The sequence below is a fragment of the Lineus longissimus genome, chromosome 3 (assembly GCF_910592395.1).
Source record: "Lineus longissimus chromosome 3, tnLinLong1.2, whole genome shotgun sequence".
Classification (NCBI taxonomy): Eukaryota; Metazoa; Nemertea; class Pilidiophora; order Heteronemertea; family Lineidae; genus Lineus; species Lineus longissimus.
In genome coordinates this window covers 12,038,980-12,060,322 of record NC_088310.1, presented here as the reverse complement: position 1 = coordinate 12,060,322, position 21,343 = coordinate 12,038,980, and the positions used below count along the sequence as shown (strand labels likewise).

Genomic DNA, 21,343 nt, shown 5'->3' with positions numbered 1-21,343 from the left:
TCAGGCTCAAAGATAATTGACTTTGAAATAAGCTCAAATGCGTAGAAATAATTGTCGATGTCCGACTGTCACGTGACTAAAACGTCATCAATATCTTATGCAAATGACCTTGTGAGCTATAAATAGTAACTTCGCGGAATGCTATTATTCCCAAAAAGTTTTTATTACTTCAAAACTTCGATGAGTTGCAAAGGCTCAATCCTACCCCAACCCTTACAGTTTTAGTTCGGTGGGTTTTTTACACTTAAGTTATGAGAAGGTTGCATTGACGAGCGATTTTAACGGAGCTAAGATCCAGCGGTCAAAGCAAAGTATCAATGTACACCTATCACTGGTGTGACTTGTCTGTGTTGCATCGTTCTCTCATGGATGTAGTTCTGATATCTATGTCACGTACTATGATTTTGTCGCGTGAAATGACGGACAGTTGTCGTAAATGCATACACACTAAAGCGCAGTGCCAACGAGCGATTTGATTGCAGCTCCCTGCAATTTTACAACCGGTGACGTAATGTAACCTTATCTGGCTATTGTACCTAAATTGCTACTGCCTACATTCACATGCGTTTCCAAACTGGCTCTAAACAAACCAACAAACCGTGAGCAAACCTTTCCAAAAAATTTCACGTTAAGTTTTGGACAGAAAGGCTTGAATAATTGCCGGGGAAAACCATTTACTTTTTCACCTCACTAATGTCTAGTGCACGTCGAAATCCTGATATCCCACAAAGTATCATAATTAGATTTTTGTACAATTTGTAAAAGGTAATTGTAACACTTGTTTAAATAAACTTAACGTGCTGTCAAAAGGTGCCCGCCTCGAAGACATTTGTCAATGACTTATTGACCCCTGTCAATGATCTTACAGTATATCATAAACATCTTTGTCACCAGATGCGATTCCTCTTCAAAAGCCATTTAAAAAGCTTTCAAAGATTAAACCAATAAATCATATAAATTTGTGTGTCCGGCATACAAATACACTGCGCATAAAGCAAAGGATCTTCTCAGCTTTGTTTGACTTTCACTTGGTCCGAAAAGTGAACAGTTACTATTCAAAAGAATGTGAGACGTACTACTGTATTGAAAGAAAATGTTTGGGGTGGACTCTTGGCATATGTGGCACGTTCAAATGTCGAAGCTAATGATTTATTGCAATGATCTGACTGTGGGCCATTAATATTTCGAGTGGTTTCCACTGTCCGTCTAGCAATCCGTACTGGTCGCAAGGTATATGCCATCGGTGATAATCATGGGGGACCAGCGGCCCGAACCTAGCATGCCTAAAGGAATACTGAAGAAACCCAAGTCTCCGAGACAGGCTGAATCCATTTCTGTCGGAGTACTGAAGAAACCGAGGTCAGAGTCACCAGAACAGCCCGTGTCAATTTCTAGGCCATGCACTGGAGAGAAGGTAGGCTTTTGAGCAAACTATTCACTAAAACATCATCATGGTGAACGCAGGATGCATCCAGGACGAAATCTGTCTAAATCGTTTTCATTTTGTTGGTACATTTGGATAGTGTGCGCGTGTCTTGGCGGGGGGGGGGGGGGGGGCATTGATCTGTTTCACTGATAGTGTCCATCTAACAAATTGACTAGCAATTATCAAGCGAATATAAAAAAGGATTTTACGTTTGAAAAAGTGTTTTTAGGTTTTCGCATGTTTTCTCCTTCAAAGGCGACTATCACGCTTTCGAAGTAGGGGCAGCGAAAAGGCCAGCATGTTCCAAGAGGTGGTTGTGGCTTTTAGAAGAAACTCTAACACCGTGCATCACGAATTGTACGTTGATGTTTGTGGTGTCTATCCTGTCTATCCGATCTCATTAACACTATCACTGTATAATATCGATCATGCAATGCATTTGCCCACGAATGAAACACTGTAGACTCATTTTTTAAAAAAGCACAGCGTTGGATAATTGGCCAGCACTGAAAAGGTTAATCAAGTAACTGATGGCATAAGTCATACCATTACAACCACGCTGTCCGCTGTCCGCTGTCCGCTGCCCAGTCGCCTTCTTACGTTATAGTAAATTGGTAGTTCTCATCATTCAATAGCATTCCGCGAAGATGACGTCACTGCAGCTGCTGCCCTCTATTTCCCCATCGCTGCATTACAGGCAATAGCCCGTTCTACACGAGGACAGTTGGAACCGGCTTCGAGCCAGCTCGAGGCGGGTCAGGATAATTTTTACCGTGTAGAACCGTCTCCAAGTGACCTGACCCGAGGCGCGTTAGCACTGCAGTCTCGAGTCACTTGAGGCGGGTTGGAGTCACTTCAAGACGCTTAATCTCTCGTGTAGAACCGATCTGGCCTCGAGTCACTTTGCGCATGGTACTAAAATCGAGTAGTGCGGTATATAGCAGTTCATGAAAACACGCGCCACCATGCGACGGGTTAGTGGTTTAAGTGGCCTGAACTGACCTGGGGCCGGCGATTTGATCCGTCTCCGTGTAGACAGCGCAAAGCCAGTTACAGGTGATCCGGCTTCAAGTGGCTCGAGGTGAGGAGGGCTAAAACCGTCCTCGTGTAAAAGCAATGAATGTCAGACAAACATGCGGTTTCGTAATGGATTCAGGCTTTCTAACTAGGGCAGTTAGATTCAATCTGGCACATGTCCGAGTGTTGGAAATACTACATAATTGTTCTGAATATTTCTCTCTCTGACTCTATGGTATCATTCATGCTAAAAACAATGCAGGGTCAAAGATAATTGACTTTGAAATGAGCTCAATAGCCTAGAAGTAAGTGTCGATGTCCGACTGTCACGTGACTAAAACGTCATCAATATCTTATGCAAATGACCTTGTGAGCTATAAAGAGTAACTTCGCGGAATGCTATTGTAAAACAATGGAAAGTTCGAAAACCATCATGTTACCACTAAGTCATGATGGCTTTAGAACTGTCCGAGGAAATTTTTCATTGAAATTATTTGACGACATTATCTGGATTGAGAACCCACCAATGGATATGTAGATATGAAGACGTGTTCCAAGCCTTGTTCCTGGCTCTTTATGAAGTCGTTTTAAAAGTCCTGGTCGGCTAGTAAAAAGCCGAACAAGGCTTGGAAAACGACTTTGTAAAAGGCCCGCCAGTGCATTATGGTCAATTTGTCTTTTAGAATTTCATATCGACGGATACGTATTGCTCATCATACCACTCTGGCGCCACTTTGAGGAGTTCAAGTCGTTCTCGAGTCGTAGCAAAGTCCGTTTATTTTCCTTCCGAAATTTACATGCATCGTTTACTTTAAGATGAAGAATATTACAGTTTCGGAGTTCACAAGTTTCTGGGTTGTAATCACAGAGAATAGTGCAATATATTGAAAAGAATAGAAATGTTGTCCTAAATCTGCTTGGACTGTGCTTGGTATTCATCTGATCTTGAGAGAAATGTTTCAATTATGGAGCTGCTTATCACGAGCAGATGGTGTCTCCTTGTAATTAGTACAAAGGTTGCAAGCGATAGCGTGGCAAAAGCAATTGTGAATGCAGAAATTACTGAAACCTATTAAACACCCGGGATACACATAAAAACTAATTTAATTGATGAAATCGATACTGGATTAAATTTCTATTGAGTGATATTTACCATTCCATTACCTGTGGACAAAACGTCTTGATTGTCTAGACCTGTTGTGTTCCACGTCACAACGTCGTTATATTGCAGTCGTGGAGAGTGATGAACCCCAGGCTACACCATGAATCCAAGGTAACAGCTTTTCCTTATGCTGATTGGACGAAGAAAAACACACTTTGGCTGACAATTTTAATTGTCATAAGCAAGACAGCGAAAATCTTCGCCGAAGCAATCTTTCATTTATATATCACAAATATCAGTTAGGGAAAATGAACGAAAATGGCATATTGTTCTTTTCAACGTTGATTACGTAACTTGCATGAAAACTACAATGTTTGTTACATGGCTAATTTTGGGGAATTCTAACAATAAAACATCGTTCCCCACAACTCCTCCGTAACCGCTTTGCGCACTCTCCCGGTCTTCGGTCCTAAGTCTCATTTTATACACACCCGCTGAAATTCGCCAATTTAGTCCGTCTGTCACTGTTTGATCATTCACACGCTGATCCAGTGTGTTTAGTGCGCTGCTTGTAACATGAATAGACTAGCCTTCTTGTTATGTTTCGATAAAAAAAACATTTGAAGGATGTCGTGATAGTTTTTTTCGTAATACTGTGAAGTGTACTTGTGTCAAACAGATGCGTAATAAAGATATAGATGAATGGCACAGCGATCACGGGCGCTCAGTGTTGAGCTGTGATCTGCGATCAGGTGACAGCACGACTGATCACGATCACGCACGCAGAGGCGCCATTACGCCACACTTCGAACTACTACTTTCGGGGTCGGATTTGTGAATTTATGCAGGTTTCTCGCATGAATCACTTTTCTCAGGCATGCGAACTTCCTCAGCATCGCTCAGGCAAAGGAAAACCTCTTTTGTTTCGTTTTGTTTTTATTTTTATGAATGGATCGTATTCTGGCAAAATTGGACGAAAAAAAGCTGTTTCACGCTGAATTGATCCCTTGTCCACCATTTTGAAAAACCATAACGTGCAACGATATTGCGCGCATGCGTATCCAACCTTAGATACGTCCCATTATGACCCCTGTTGGTCGTCGATTGTTCCCATTGTTAAAAGAACTGCGGAGGATCAGTTAACCGAGTAAGGTTCCTTGGCAACGATGGTTACCATTGACGACGCTTGGAGAATGCACTTGGCGGAGAGCACTTCATCTTTCAGGAACGATAGCCGAAATGTTAAAGTTGTGTATGTCGGTTTGATTTTATTGAGTTGTGTATACTAATTTGCATAATAATGAGCTCCATTTTTTTCCTTATTAGCTCGCACCTCACTCGGTATTCATGTGATCATAACGCAATTTACAGGGAAGGTGGATAAAATGTATGGTAGCAACTTTCATTTTTGGCAAAATTTTCGTTCACGAGACAATGAGCTCTATTATCCGATGTTATCATAAATGACAAAAAAAATCGTTTCCGGACACCGTCCCCGTAACCGCTGGGGGAGGGCATTGCAACTTTCAGGGGTGATAGATGATATGTTGGGTTGAGCATGCGGCTTAGATTTTTTCCATTGAATTGCGTGACCTATTTGCATAATAATGAGCTCTATTGTTTTTTACCTCGTTAGCTCGGAGCCCATTACTGTTGCTGTCGTCATTCATTTTAAGGGAAGGTGGATCGGATGTTTTGCTACAACTTTCATACCAGGCAATCTTTTAATATTTTGCTTCGTTCATTAGATAATGAGCTCGTTTGTGTACTTTTAGTTCATTATTTATGTATATTATATCGTACGTAACCACTTGGCAGCGAGCACTGCAACTGTCAGGAATGAACTAATTTCATACTAATAAGCTCAAATTTTTACCTCGTTAGCTCGTCGCTCATTTATTATCAATGCTATCGTCATGCCATTTACAGGAAAGATGATTATAGTCCGTTCGTAAAAGTTATGTCCGCATCGTTTGGGACTCTGAAGGGCGAACCACAGGTCGGATTTCTTTGAAGTTCGGTTTTTAATGGTTTTTGCCTCAAAAGCAAACAGGATTTTAGGGGTTCAGCATTTTGAATGCAGAAATAAAAACATTTCTTCAGTTGAAGTCCAATGGTCGTTTTGAGGGTGCCCTGGATAGGCCATTATTTTATTTCAGGACATTTCTCATTCATTCTTGGCAAATGAGTAGACTGACACAAAAAATAACTTGAACATTTCATACAGATTGGTCGAGAAATAAACCGTACAGAGCAGAAAATGTCCGAATTCAATGCACTACGTCAATGTACACTAATGCATTGATATTTTCCTCCGTTCAGGAGATACTGAGCTGTATTGTTTTAGGTAACCAAATATCGTTTCCCGGCAACTGTTCAATAACCGCTAGGTGGAGGGCATGCACTACTACTTTCAGGGATGGTTGTGCATGTGGGGTTTTTTTTAGTTACGTTTCTAGTTAACATGATAAATCAATGCGGGGAAGCCTTCGAATTTACATCGCGAACTCCGGAAGCCTCTAGTTTTAGTTTTGAGTGCATTTTCTGTCGTGAGATTGTTGTTTCTTTCTCAGTTTTGGTTCGAGTTTGTTGTTGAGGATTACCCTTAGATCTATGTTTTCCGCTTTGATATGCTACATCGGTAGTAGTGTTATCCACTCTGCCTCTTACCTTCTTTATGAGAAGCCGCGGAGTGTGATCGTACGTATATTAGGTGAGAACTTGGGTGGAAGGTCTTTGCATGTGAACTCAGTAATTACATTTGATCTGGTTGACTTCGTCTCACTCAGGTTTAAGATTATTTCATATTTTGGATTAATACACTGAATGTAAGGTAGATTTGGCTATAAGCCGGTGTTTAGACTTTTTGTCTAACTTACATGTAGGTCTACTTTGTGATAGAAGAGCGATATCCATAGCACAGCGCAGATGGATGGTAAGTAGAGTTTACCCGCAAACTATAAATCAAACGCTGTAACTTGTTTTATCAAATTATCCATGTCGTCACCCTGCAAAGTTGCATGTAATTGCCCAAATCACATCCACATTCGCAATCCGTCGCAAAGGAGAGGGGGAGCAGCGACCTTGCACTCTTGGAAATAAAACGACTTTGAGCTTTTAAAGAACATTGAAGGTTTTTCGGCCAACACAAAAATGTACCGCAGGGGTTTTTTCAGTGAACTGACCAAAATCATTAAATGAGATTTTTTTTCAGAATCTCAGTCGCATATTTGTGTTCGCCGAAAACCTTTAAAGCTTCTATATAAAAGTGTGATTGCTGCCAAATGCTCCTCCCTCAAATATCTGCCTTAGATATGTATGACAGTAACATACAGCAGTTACAATAAAAAATATCGGACCAACTTATGTATTTCAGTGAAGGGCAAAGATAATGCAAGAAAAACAAGACGGTTTATTTTAAAGACCTTCATGTACTGTTATCATGATAATGATTGCTGCATTCAACAACTCAGCCCAGGTGATTTTCCAGAGTTAATTGTGAGGTTTAAAATCCGGCAGTCTGCATGACCATCATTTGTTAGCCACGCGATTCATGTCAAATATCACGCTATAACCCGATAAATAACATCCAACACCTATTACTTGTCATCTTGTCAACAGACCATCCCATCAAAACAAATTAAAAACCAATAAAACTACAAATACAAACACTGGAGACAGCTGTTAGAAATAGAGCCACCTAATCATAGGAAATAACACGAGGTAAATAGGCTCTAGTTTATGATTGGATTGCTGTTCGTACTTTATTTCGTCCGATCTGTAACCTAGGGAACTCGATTTAGTTTGTGCATGTTTGCTACCATGTTCTATCGCACCTGACATGCCTTGATGAGGAGTCGAAACAAAATGTGCTATGTGTTATGGCTGCCATTCAATGATTTACTGGCGTTATTATCCGTAATGGGAACGTTGTTTCGCCCGGATTATGCGAACTTCTTGGTTTTCGTAAGTAACCGCATGTTTTCAAACCTTTTTCCCTTATTTCACAGCGGGTAAGCTACGGAACTATTCTTTATAACGGTGCCAGTTACACCCCGGCCGTCACATCAACGACAGAAAACACTGAATCGCAAGCAATTCAGTTTGCGGTTCGTGGTCTCGACGAGTGATGCCCTTAGTGTTCCCCTATTTACAGTAGGCGACAACTAGCCAAACAGCTATTCAAGGCGTGACCTATTGTAGGCAGCAAACACTGTCACATAGAAACAGTAACACAGACAGTTATCACACCTAGTCATTTCTATCTAGCCTATTTCTATAAAAATCGACGACCGATTCAGATTGCAGCCTGCAGCTATTGTAAGTGCGCTCCTGCAACAGATATCTGGATTAGGCTGGCGAATTAATGTAAAGCTATTTGAAACAGTACTTGTTGAATATAAAGCACTATATGAACTTTCATGATGGCATACTAGCCTATATACTAGTCATTTCAAGCAATATGCATTTGCTACGGTCCAACAAAGTAATCAAGATAATGCACAGACTGGAGTTGTGAGTGCGGGCAAGGTATTTTTGCGCAAGAAATGCGGCCTGCATGCTGTTGTTTTCTGATGAACGATTTCTGCAGACATTCCTTCACAGTACAGAATACGGTTTGTCCAAGCAAATGCAATAGTAAAGTATTCATAATCATAAAAATAGAGGTTAGGTATCGACTTAGCCTTTATTTTGACAGCTCCATTGGTGGTGAACAAAGGCTTAAGTCTCACCAGCCAGTGCGGTGGACCCCTCCGGGCGTGACGTCAGACGTGCCCCTGCAACAGGACGCATGGCATGTCCTGGATTGACCCCGAGACCAAATTGTTGGCATTACATACAATAGCCTACACATTCTATGGCACATTCGAGGCAACTTATTGGTTTTTCTACCAACAAGGAAGCCACCTTTGACACCACCTAGATCCAACAAACGCGGCTTGGACGTATACATCATCGCGTATGATGCCCAACAGAGGGTGGTGACTTGGTCCCAAACTCACAGAAGATGGCCTCAAAAAATCACCAAAGCATCACCTGTACATGGAAACTAAGATCATGACGTTAACGTAAATAGTATTTGGAATAGGACTGGCCGATTCATTTCCATGAAAACAGCATGCGTCTGATCAACTATTTTTTTGGAGGACAAATCGGACCTATATATATATATAGTACCCACTTGCTGATGAGACCTACACAGAAGATGCTTTTGGGATTTTTCGACAAGGCGAAGCCGACTTGACACACATCAGGCCTATTTAGGACCAATTTAACACCATTTCTAGGACCCGTGTGGTACATGAGGTGGCGACACCTATAGATCGTTGCACTTCATTCGGGATAACGTTTACGAAGACGTTGCGTCACGTCACGTTAGAGTAATGTAAAACCGTCAGAGCTGCAATGCATCGCGACGTGACGACGGCCAACACTAAATGTGCGTTCACACTGAATGCGAATTCAATGCGAATTCAGGAGACCGTTCCCCGGAATACTTGACTTGCCAAACTCAGAAATGCAGCGCCACTCGCGGACAAAGATAGAACAACTCGACATTTTTTCCACCGGTTTTCGCTGCGCATGCGTACCAGCCGTCATCTTTCGCGGCGACGGACGAGAAAAACAACTGTTCTTCACGCAGTGAAAGCAAATTCACACAGGTAAACTGGTTATAACTGTGGTACGTCTGTTTCTTAACACGTAATAGTTATCAGATTGCTTAATTATCTTAAATCATGAGCCTTAAAGAACTTTTTGAACTCTCAAAAACTTACACAAAACAAGTTCAGATTGCCGCCATTATTAGTTTCCGGATGGCTGGTACGCATGCGCAGCGAAAACCGGTGAAAAAAATGTCGAGTTGTTCTGTCTTTGTCCGCGAGTGGCGCTGCATTTCTGAGTTTGGCAAGTCAAGTATTCGGATCGGGTTATTCAGGATCAAAAGCGGTGGGCTCACACTACAGGTAATTCTACGAAAGCACAGAAGGCTCATTCCAAATTCCAAATTCCAAATGCGAAATTCCAAATTCAAAATGCGAAATTCCAAATTCTAAATTTCAAATTCAGTCTTACTCTCATCAGATAGCCAATGTGCATCCCCTCAATGTAAAAAACAAATCTTAATTTAGATGAAATGTAATTTTACACATCTTATCAGTGCTAATTACCTATCTATCTGATGCCTGGGCTGGATAAACACTCATTCCAAATTCGAAATGCGAAATTCCAAATTCCAAATTCCAAATGCGAAATTCCGAATTCCAAATTCGACATAATCATGTGACCTCAGCCTGGTACCGCTGGTTACCGACTGAGGCGCTGTGGTATGGACGGACGGAGGCCAGGTTACACCCAATCTAGCGTGTCTCTGCCCCCCTAAAATCCGTTAATTTCTAACCGTTCTTATAGCTTATATCAAAATCGTATTATATGGAGATGAGTGCAAATTGCTTGTTAATAATTTTCTTATTTAAGTGTACTTATATTTACCAAAGTATTTTTCATAGAATAATTTTAGAGATAATGTTTTTTATGTATCATTATGACCAACTCTCCATTATCAAAGGACGGCGCTAAACAAACGTCAGCTGTTCATCCATTTTGTTATCAGTTCATTTTGATTGGTCTTTGTGAAAAACAATCATTAAATCATTCATGAAGAACTGCGTTATAAAAGCGAAAAAAGCATGTATTATCAGTCTTCCAAGTGGTGTGACGTCATTATCTATTTATAGACGGTCGGTGTAACCGCGCCTCCGTCCGTTCATACCACACCGCCTCAGACGGTGGCCGGCGGTACCAGGTTAATGTCACGTGGTTATGTCGAATTTGGAATTTGGAATTTGGAATTTCGCATTTGGAATTTGGAATTTGGAATGAGCCATCTGGGTTTTCGTATAATTCGCATTGAATTCGGATCAAACGCCGTCATACAGAAGGCGGAATATCATATTCGCCACCACTGGCGCCATATGAACCCTTCAATAAACTACTCACAGAGGTGAAGGTCATTCAGTGGTAAAATAGGCCGAAATATCGATTGAAATGCATGAAATGACAGTTTTCCCTCCACAATGGTCTCGTTAGGGAGTTTTTCCCGAATGTACGCGATGATGACGTGCCCAATTAACAGAACGTAACATCTATTTTAAAATGCGTTTCCAAAGTAATTGCATGAGGCCAACCCATTTGTGTCGTATATCACTGGAAACGCGCGATTCCCCTGATTCTGCAGGATGTTAAATCGGGCATTTTATTTCTTTAGATAACGCATAAGCGTCGCATTTGCTCGTAGCTCTGTTCACCATCCCAAATGGCAATATTGCCAATTGGGCCGGACAATCACGGAAAACCCCAAATATTATACATTTCTTCCTGAATAATTCTTACAGTGACCATTCTCTCGTGAAAGACAGTTGCTTATGCTACACAAATATTTAAAAAAATCGAGGGTCAATCATTGAACTTTTGAGATGTTGAATTTGCTAAATCTGCTAAATCAACACTGGCATACTGTGAGGACCAAGAAATCAATGATTTTTTAGGAACTACGGTTACAGATTGGCTGCGCATGAATACATAAAAAACCTCCCTAATGAGACCTAAGTTATACCTGAAGTAGTCAACTGCACATGCGCGCACAGGTAATCATTCCGGAGATGCTCGTTGATTCGGAACAAGCGCGCCACACGGCAATCTTGATGCGAATCAGCCAATGCGGAACGGTTGTTTCGGATTGAATTCGCAACAAACAAGCGGATTCGTTATTTCAGATTCACTTCGGTTTGAAGCGAATTGAGTGTGACGCCTTGATGCGGAATAAGGCTTTGTTGCGAATTGAATTCGGAATAAAACCCTTGTGTGAACGCACCATATGTAAACGCTGTTCCCAATCAAGTGCATGAATCTATATAGTGGCTACTATCAAATAAAATCCATCGAATGTGCTCTAAACGTCTCCACTGGGTCTCTACAAATCTAAAAATGTATAGGTCGTAGTGGCTATGGACAAAAGGATTGACCTCAGAAGGGTTCCAGAACATGCCTCGCATTGTGAGACATTTGTTTTGCCAGGACGATGCCAGCATTGACGATCAGGTCTCATAAGGGAGTTTCAATGTATTCATAAAAAATGGTTATTTTGGTCCTCAGTGTATGCAGAGTCTTTCAAATATTTGAAAGACTCTGGTGTATACCAGTGTTGATTTAGCAATTGTTTTGGCAAATGCATGTTATTGGGAGTTTCCGAAACCTCAAGCGCCGCTCAATATGCTGATAACAAAAAACTACGCATTTTAATGCTGTTGCCGTCGTATGTGTACATTGAACATGGGATGTGCGTCAGGCCTGTCTTTAAATGCCGTCCAGTGCCAGTTGGTGCGTTTTTCGCTGATTTGTGCAAAATTCAATATATCTCAAAAGCTCAATGGTTGACCCTCGATTTTTTTTAATTTTTGTGTAGCATAAGCATCTTACTTTCACGGGAGAATGGTCACTGTAAGAATTATCCAGGAAGAAATGTATAATTGTTGCGCTTTTCGGTGATTGTCCGGCCCAATTGGCAATATTGCCATTTGGGATAGTGAACAGAGCTAGAGCCAATGCGACGCTTATGTGTTATTTAAAGAAATAAAACGCCGGATTCAACATCCTGCAGAAAGAGGAGAATCAGGCGTTTCCGGTGATATACGACACAAATGAGTTGTCCTCATGCAATCACATTTAAAACGCACTTTAAAATAGATGTCACGTCCTGTTATTACGGGCACTTCATCATCGCGAACATTCGGGAAAAACTCCATAACGAGACCTCTAAGTCCATTCTTGCGTGACGCTACACTCCAAAAATTAAATGGTGAAAACTAACTATTAATAGTTAAATGGTAACTACTTTGGGGCTTAGTATTGCACCGACTGATAAGTGGTTAGTTTAACTATTTCAAAATAGTTAATAAAATAACTACCATAAGTAGTTGATTTTTAACCATTTTATAGTTTCAATTTTAACCATTTTGATAGTGATCCTTACTACTTTATCCATCCACATTAACTATTATGTACTTGTGGCTCCCTTTTTGGCGGATGGGCTAGTTAGGGTCATAATGAGGAAATCCGGGCTGTAACTGCTACTGTTTCTCTCAAGCCGACACCTGTTCGTCTACTTGAGATCGGCAGCAAGGAGGCCCGGATTTCCTCATTATGAGGGGTCCAAAATAACCAGTATTTTGGACAGTGTGAGAACAATAAGTGATAGAACTAATGTCCAAAGAGCCTTTTGAAAGTGCATTTGCTACATATTGCCAGGGTCACAGATCCCATCATTGGGTTGTAGTTCTTACAGGAGATAGCGTCCTACAACTAATTCTCAAAGAGATCAAGACTTATTGTACGGCGTTATCCTCTTTAAGCTAGGGTACACAACCATGTTGTCACTAAAAGAATTACCTTTTAATGAAAAACAAACACTAAACGCATTTAGTCTGATTACATCTACATGTATTTACAACAGAAATTTATCATTAACTATAGTTTTCAACTCATTACATTCAAATTTGTCACTGGCATTTAAAGTAGAAATCTATCAATGACAATTAAGTTAACAATTCATTTCACATTCATTCAATTTGAAAGCAGTAAAACGTTTTCAGGACAATAACCCCTTGATACATTGCCCCCTATACAGTAATCCCAAGATATCCTCACACTATAAATGGCCAGACCTTTGCAAATATCATAGGATCTTCCTCTTTATACTCTAGCAGATTTAGTCTGATTACATCTACATGTATTTACAACAGAAATTTATCACTAACTATAGTTTTCAATTCATACATTCAAATTGAATCTAAAGTAGAAATCAGCAGATTTAGTCTGATTACATCTACATGTATTTGCAACATAAATTTATCATTAACTATAGTTTTCAATTCATGACATTCAAATTGCATCTAAGCAGAAATCTATCAATTAAGTTAACAATTCATTACTCACATTCATTCAATTTGAAAACAGTAAAACTGTTTCAGGAGAATAACCCCTTGATACATTGCCCCTATACAGTAATCCCAAGATACATGTATCCTCACACTATAAATGCCCAGACCTTTGCAAATATCAAAGGATCTTCCTCTTTATACTCTAGCAGATTTAGTCTGATTAACATCTACATGTATTTACAACAGAAATTCAGATAGTCTAAAGCGTTCACCTCAATGATAAGAAATGCCTGAGTTGGAAAGGTTCTGTCACCAAGAGCCAACATTAAGGCTGCACAGTTACACTCATGAGAATGTCACACAATAAGGCAGTCAGTAGGATATTCTATGTCAAGAACATACAAAGCCTAAAACAGGCCTCAATGGCCTTCAGCAGTGTCGGATATTCTAAAGCGTTCACCTCAATGATAAGAAATGCCTGAGTTGGAGAGGTTCTGTCACCAAAAGCCAACATTAAGGCTGCACAGTTACACTCATGAGAATGTCACACAATAAGGCAGTCAGTAGGATATTCTATGTCAAGAACATACAAAGCCTAAAACAGGCCTCAATGGCCATCAGCAGTGTCAGATATTCTAAAGCGTTCACCTCAATGATAAGAAATGCCTGAGTTGGAGAGGTTCTATCACCAAAAGCCAACATTAAGGTTGCACAGTTACACTCATGAGAATGTCACACAGTCAGTAGGATATTCTATGTCAAGAACATACAAAGCCTAAAACAGGCCTCAATGGCTTTCAGCAGTGTCGGATATTCTAAAGTGTTCACCTCAATGATAAGAAATGCCTGAGTTGGAAAGGTTCTTTCACCAAGAGCCAACATTAAGGTTGCACAGTTACAATCATGAGAATGCCAATGTCCTCAATGAATTGTCACACAATAACGCAGTCAGTAGGGTATTCTATGTCAAGAATATACAAAGCCTAAAACAGGCCTCAATGGCTTTCAGCAGTTTAGCAACTTCTAGCTCAAATAGAAATGAAACGTGCCACCTATCAGTGTTTATTGAATTTTGATCTGTGTTACCTCTGTGACCTTGAAAAGTAGGTCAAATCAAAAACCAGGAGGAAATATGAATAAATTTCCAATGGATATTGATTACTAGGAGGGGACTGGTGGGTATTTTTCAAATTTGTAGACCCAGATTTTCAGGCATGAGTGAGCTCGGGAAAGTTGCAAAATTCAAGATAAAACTGGTTTGCGCAAAGTAGCAGCTGGAATTAAAATCGAATTGAAGGTCATGGGAAAGGACAGTGAGCAACCATCTTGTTTTCCACAAAATAACGTGGTTAAATCATCATTAACACTTTGGCTGAATTAACTTTGAAAGGAAGGAACTGTTGTCATGGGTTAAGGATTGGAATTGACATGGTGCTAAAGAGTTAATGCTGTAACCTGGCAGTTTTGTGGAAAACAAGATGGATGCCCTTTGTCACATCCAATGACCTTTGAGTCGATTTTAAGCCCACTTATACTTCCACATTTATCTTGGATTGCACAGTTTGCCCCAGCTCACTCATACGTGAAAACCTGGGTCTATAAATTTGGACTAATATCCACCAATCACCTACCTTCCAACATCCACAGAAAACTTACTCAGCTAGTGTGACACCACGGGTGCTTAGGCAAGGAAAAAGCTCCTCAAACTGGTCACATTCTTACTCAGCGATACATGTCCCTTCTTGGATCTTACATCGAACACAAGCTCTTGAATGAATTGCCACACAATAATGCAGTTAGCAGGATATTCTATGTCAAGAACATATATACGTTTTCAATAATGATAAATTTAATTCTGTATATTTTGTTATGTAATGACCAGGAAAAAGATTTGCAAAGGGTATGAAAACTCACAGAGAATATTCAAATGACAAATATTCCAAATAATTTTGTATTGGAGGACCTGTTTTTCTTTGTTCTATGTTCTAATATTGTGACACAGAACAGTCAAGTCAGAAGTCACTCGAACTTCTCGCAGGGTTGCTCAATGACAATGACTCAAAAACGGTCTGGGAAACCAAAATTGCCACTCTTGTTGTCCACCGTGCAGCTCAGAATTTTGGTGAAATTTAATAAACATGAAGAAAGTGACTTGAGGGGCAACAACATGTAGATCAAAGAGAAAAAGCATGGAACGAACTTACATAACCAGTGCCTCTCGGATCTTTGAGGCATGGACACATCCCTACAATTGCCTTGGCAATCTCAACTTTGTCTTGAGTATCAACACTGAAATTAAAGGGATTGTAAAATTATTTTTAAATTGAAATACACATAGACCTGGAATTGTTGAAGCAATCATATTGTGATTTAGAATCATACTCACTATTTGGTTCCAGACTTTTTGAAAAGGAACTCAACTGAGTATTGCACCAATTTGGTCCGCAGTTTTTTTGGAGCAAAGCCTAGTGTAGTGATCTCCTCATACACCTTCTTACTCTCATAGGATTGAAGGAAATAGGTCTTTAAACCAGCAGAGAACTGGAAGAAAAGAAGTGATATGATAATGATAATAACATGAATAATGGTGAGTTCTTAGCACTTTACACTGCATATTACAGTCTTAAAGCGCTTCACATATTACATGTATTACCAAGCCTAAACCAGAAACCTTTCTGCAAAAATCAAGGATCGGCTACAATCCAGCGATCACAGGAACATCAAATACATGTAGTGCATTATGAGCTAAAAAAGCAAGTGGTCCAGTACTAAAATAAAATTTTGGCAGTGTGGTATTTAATGTGTGATGTAACTTACTTTGAAGATACCACAGTCATTATCCAAGAACTTTCAAAATTAATGGAGGCATGTCCAATCCACGGCACCTCCTTCGCCTGCTAAATTATCATGCAATTCCACCAGTAGACTTTTTACCTAAATAGAAAGTGTTTGTCACATTTCAAACTTACCTTGCTTGATTGTACTGGGACCTGCTCACGTTGTTTGGAGGAAGAGGGCTGGGCATCTAAAAGTGATAGTGATCCAGTTGGTGGTGACGTGTTTTTGATACATGTAATCATACTGGTATCCCACACAGGAAGAACATCACCAACTGTCATCTCAATCTCATTGTTATCAATGGCCGATGAACTGCTGCTATTAATAACGTCTAAATTCTGAAAATAAAAAGAAGATTTTTATTATTATTTGCGAAGCCAGGTGTTCCTTCACTGCATACTTAATAGTGAGTAGATATAAACCTAGTGTAGTCAAAACTTTAATACTAATCCTGGTGTACATGTTGATGCATTGTGTAGAACATGTACTTACAAAATAGAATGAAATGTGCTTTTCAAAATACTTCTTTCTCATCTGCTTCACATATTAAAATTGTATACATACCAGTTTTAGCGGTGTCTAGGAATGATATAATGGTAGTTGTCATCGACATAAGATTTGATAGCATGGAAGGGATGGTAATCGAGGAGATTTCGAACTGATAGGCATTCGACATGTGAAGGGTCTGAACATTCAATTGCATATGCGTGAAAATGGTCATCGAACCACAAGGTTTGCCAACATTGGACACAGACATAGACCAATTCATCACTGACAACAACATAGTCTATCTTTCCATACTGTACATTTCCGTCTTGATCTATCTCTAAGGCTACCATCATCCCTGGTCGATATTTCACACCGTATGAAGTTGCAAATGATGCAGAGAATACATCAGCCTGCAGAGGAACTCCGATTTCCTCAACTATTACCTGTTGGTAGTGAGCGAAGTCAGCCAATGGTGCCAGCGAGCCTTTCCCACATTCAACTGGTTTCAGTTTCAGCAGTTGGTTGTTTAGCAACAGGTCAGACAGTGTCATCTGATGTCGACGGGCCATTGTCTTTGGAATGTTCTTGAAGTTACGCGTGATCTGAGCAATTTGTTTGAAAAATCCATGTTTTCCCTCAAACCTTATGCTAGAAAAGTTGATAAGGGGGCCAAGTGCTCTCATTGCTGATGGATAATGGACCATGTGGTGGTGTTTTGGAAGAAGATGTCGTTCCGGGAACAGTGCAAGAAATTGCTGATGATGTTCATCTATCAATCGGGCAAGGAAGTCGGTTTCATCCAAGCTGACACTTGGTGCAAAAATTACATCCATACAGGCTAGCAGCATCTTGATCAGTAGTAAGTTCTCGTTGTCTGCAGGGACCCGGTCGCCAACGAGGATAGGGAAGTATCTCACCAGGAAATATGACTGAATGGCTTTCTGGCCTGTTGCAGAAAGAGGTCTGTTAAGAGATGCCTCTGTCACAATACACGGTTTATTCGTGAACTCTGTGTGGCCGTAGTCGAAGCTGGTAAGGCGAATGTTAAACTCATCGAGTGTGATCAGTTCCTGGTTGATCAACGCTTGCAGAGTCAATTTTACTTCTATGAGGCACACACCCTCCAACAGGTCATGCATTATATCAAATGCATAGTTGTCGATTACGTGGAACGACTTGAGCCGATTCAGAATGGAATCCCTCTTCACACCAGTCAAGGAAACATCATCAACTTGCAAGTCCTCTTCATACGTTTCTTTAGTCCTGAGCAGGGATACATCTTCTGTTGTAGCAGACTGGGCATCTTCCCTTGCGATGGAACATGTTCTGCAGGGATGGTTTGCAGAAAAACTCTCTACAAAGCCAAGCAAACTATGCAAACCAAGGTTATCGCCAGTTGTCTGGCCAAGTATCACACGTATTCTGGCCTCACCTTCACTGGTAGCGATAGAAATTCCCTCCGACTCAAGTAGTTTGAGGTCGTGCACAATGGGCGATAGAATTGCGTCCATTCCATAATGCTTAATGTGCCTTGAAAGTACAGTGGCCAAAAGGAACTTACTTCCTAAGCAAGACTGAAGTACTGGATGTAAATCCTTCAGGGAATAGTAGAACATCCCAAGTTTATGCGTGCCAGCCTTGGGGGACAGCGGGTTTGTTGTTTCCACTTCATCGAAATACAGCAAAATGTTTATAGAGTCTGGATCCTTCAGAACTGGATGCGTCTTGTAGAACTCCCCATCTTGGAAGTCCTCCATAACACCATCGTCGTGCTCCCTAGTTCGGTACGCACGAATGTCTTCGAGCATGTCATCTTTCAGAACTTCTTTCAAGGTATCAGCGATGGGGACATACTCGAATGTGTCCAATTTCTGCTTCTGATGCACAATGCCAGTCTTTTTATGAGGTTGTGGGTCAAAAGATGTACCTAGCGGAATGCTTACTGGAGGTATGTATGTGCCTGCATTTAAAAAATACTTGACCTGCAGCCAGTTGGTTTCCAATCCAGCAAATGGATGAAAGCAGTCGGTAAAATCCCGGCAGAGGTCCGCCACTTCCTCATTCTTATTTTCATCACCACCGAGATCATGGATAAGTTTCTTGGTACGTTCCAGCAGTGACTCAAGAATTTCAGAGAACATCTCTGTTGTGCACTCAAGAACAGTTTGGAGAGCTGCAGCGGGAACATTAGGCTTTGCTCTCAGTCTACTTATAAATTTTGATGATATGGCAAACAGGTCAAGTTGCTCTAGAATGGTTTCATTTGCATTTGGAACTGTTTCATGTGTCCCCACTTCATCATCTACGTCCATGACATCATCCATGACCATGTCATCACGTGCTTCAACATTTGCATTACCAGTGCAGTCATCTTGGGATCCATTACCTCTGTCCTCATTCACAATGTGCGTCGCAATATGTCTTTTATATGGCCAAACACCACTAAATGTTCTCTGGCATCCATTTTGCGCACACAAAAAATACTTACCAGCATAGGTTAGTGCATGCGACATCCGCAGGTGGATAAATAATGTTTTTAATCCTCCTGTCACATTCTGTGAACAAACGAAACAAGTTAAAGGTAGGTCCATACTTGACGATTACAACACAAAGAATCACTTTTCAAAGCAATTCCACACTTTCCGAGTATGATTTTCTATAATCAAATCAGATCCTTACCCCAAGACTACTATCATGACTATTACATAGTAGTAGATTGCGGTACTTCCTTGCAAACTTCATTCTGGTACCAATTTTTGGAATCAGCTCCTTTATTATTTCATCGTCCAACATACAAAATGCCTCCTCATCAATGCCTTCATCTGAAAATAGATGTAGTCCTAAATGAAATGAAAATCATGCAAAAATGAAGGTTGCTATACTTTAAGCATAATCTGGTGGTATTACGTATACTAAGTACTAGTAATTAATGACAACAGGCCAGCCAGTCAATACTGACATGCTTCCATAGAGTAATTCTTGGTTTGATCAGGATTCAATTCTACAAAAAAAAGAATAAAAACCTAGGTCACCATCACCTCCCACAAAATGGACACAAAAAACGTTGTAGTCCAAAAGCACCACCCCTTCTCAGCGGCCTACATGTAATGGAATGGTTTGCAGTTTTTGGAGTATTTTCAACATCCTGTGCAAATTTTATTGTAGCACTAGCAGCCAATTTAGAATCAATAAAACAAATTTTGGAACAAAAAGATTTATCAACCACAATCATTCAACAACCACTGCTGCGCACTATCGCTAGCCATTAATCTTGGTACATCCTGTTGTGAGACTTTTCAATACTATCAATACTACCAATTATGACCCCTCCCTACTTTCGTCAAAATTATAGAATTAACCCTAACCCTAAGCATTATAGAATTTCCATCTATCTAGGCCTACCACTCTTGTTAATGCAGGCAAGCATTGTGTTGCAAAAGGAAAGGATCATGGGGAGACCCTACTGAGATCCGATATATCAATTCGATAATGTACCAGGTACTGTTGTTATTCACTGTAATCTACAAGAGTACTCAATTTCGACCCGGCCATTTCATGCCAGTTAAAAATACAGAGTTGGTAGATAATCATAAAGACATTTAGTAGAGGACAGGAAGGATCCAAGAAAGCATCCACAGAACGAACTTCTCTTTCCAAATACATAAAATTAAATAAGCTACACTACTGAACACTGACTGGACCTGGTGGTCCTGGATGATCATATGTCTCAGGCAAACTGCACTGCAAAACTTACAACTATCAATAAGACTGCAGACAATTCAGACACTGACCCATCCAGAATGCCAGATCAAAACGTCCAGATTGAATGAACAGTCTCACGACGAGTGACCAGTCAGACCAGTAGGCCTTCTGGTCTCGGCAGTGGATTTCGACTGAATTCAGTGTGGACATTTCAAAGCCTTTAGGCCTATGGTGGCCAGGCTTCACCACTAACAGGGCTATAATGTACATTGCATGTAGGGCCTAGCATGCTAGGCCCTACATACATATGTACATGTAGCCTATACACTGTAGGTGGTGGGTCAGTGCATGCAAATCATGAATGAATGAATCATCATCTGTTCTGAATGAAGCGTCTGTGTCCGAAGCATTTTTCAGCAAGACATTTCACGCAATATGCGTGAATTTGACACTCTGCTATAATGAGACAACAATTTCTGCTCGCAAGTATTTGGAAAAGGAACATTTGGCAGAATGGGGTCGAAATCGATCGCATTTTAGATCAGTATAAAACGTCAACAGTCCCGGCGACTTCCGCCATCGATTTTGAGCTCGATCCGAGTGCACCCTCTCGGAAATACTTCACACTTGCGTCAACTTTTTCGGCGGGAATATTCAAACTAACGAGTATCTCATTAAATGCATGTAATGCGCGAATGCTCTACTAATACTTCGGAACAAATTTTCAATAATGTTCATATAAAATTTAGCACTAAAATCGAATAAAACTGTTTGAAACTGTTCTTAAATCGAGAGTGCGACACTTTGCTTCATGGCGCGCATCGTATTATC

At 40.5% G+C, this 21,343-nt stretch overlaps 2 protein-coding genes across 2 annotated transcripts in view; one reads left to right on the top strand and one right to left on the bottom strand.

The window, feature by feature from the left end:
• Nucleotides 1–1,114: 1,114 nt before the first annotated feature.
• Nucleotides 1,115–21,343, top strand: part of LOC135485722 (leucine-rich repeat-containing protein 74A-like) — a 47,559-nt gene continuing 27,330 nt past the window's right edge. Inside the window, exon 1 of the mRNA XM_064768116.1 lies at nt 1,115–1,414. Within this exon, the coding sequence (XP_064624186.1) occupies nt 1,235–1,414 (180 nt within the window). The 5' untranslated portion in view covers nt 1,115–1,234. The remainder of the gene's footprint in view (nt 1,415–21,343) is intronic.
• On the bottom strand, nt 16,682–20,580 carry LOC135485721 (uncharacterized). Its single transcript, XM_064768115.1, has 3 exons — nt 20,565–20,580; nt 19,490–19,632; nt 16,682–19,365 (listed from the first exon to the last, which is right to left on the bottom strand). The coding sequence occupies exons 2-3, from the start codon at nt 19,601–19,603 to the stop codon at nt 16,891–16,893; spliced, it is 2,589 nt and encodes an 862-aa protein (XP_064624185.1). The 5' UTR covers nt 19,604–19,632; nt 20,565–20,580; the 3' UTR covers nt 16,682–16,890.

Excerpts from the sequence above, each read along its gene's own strand:
- LOC135485721 (XM_064768115.1), bottom strand. The coding sequence starts at position 19,603 with ATGTTGGACGATGAAATAATAAAGGAGCTGATTCCAAAAATTGGTACC. Across the intron at positions 19,366-19,489 it reads GTCATGATAGTAGTCTTGGG|AATGTGACAGGAGGATTAAA; the intron begins GTAAGGATCTGA and ends GTTTGTTCACAG.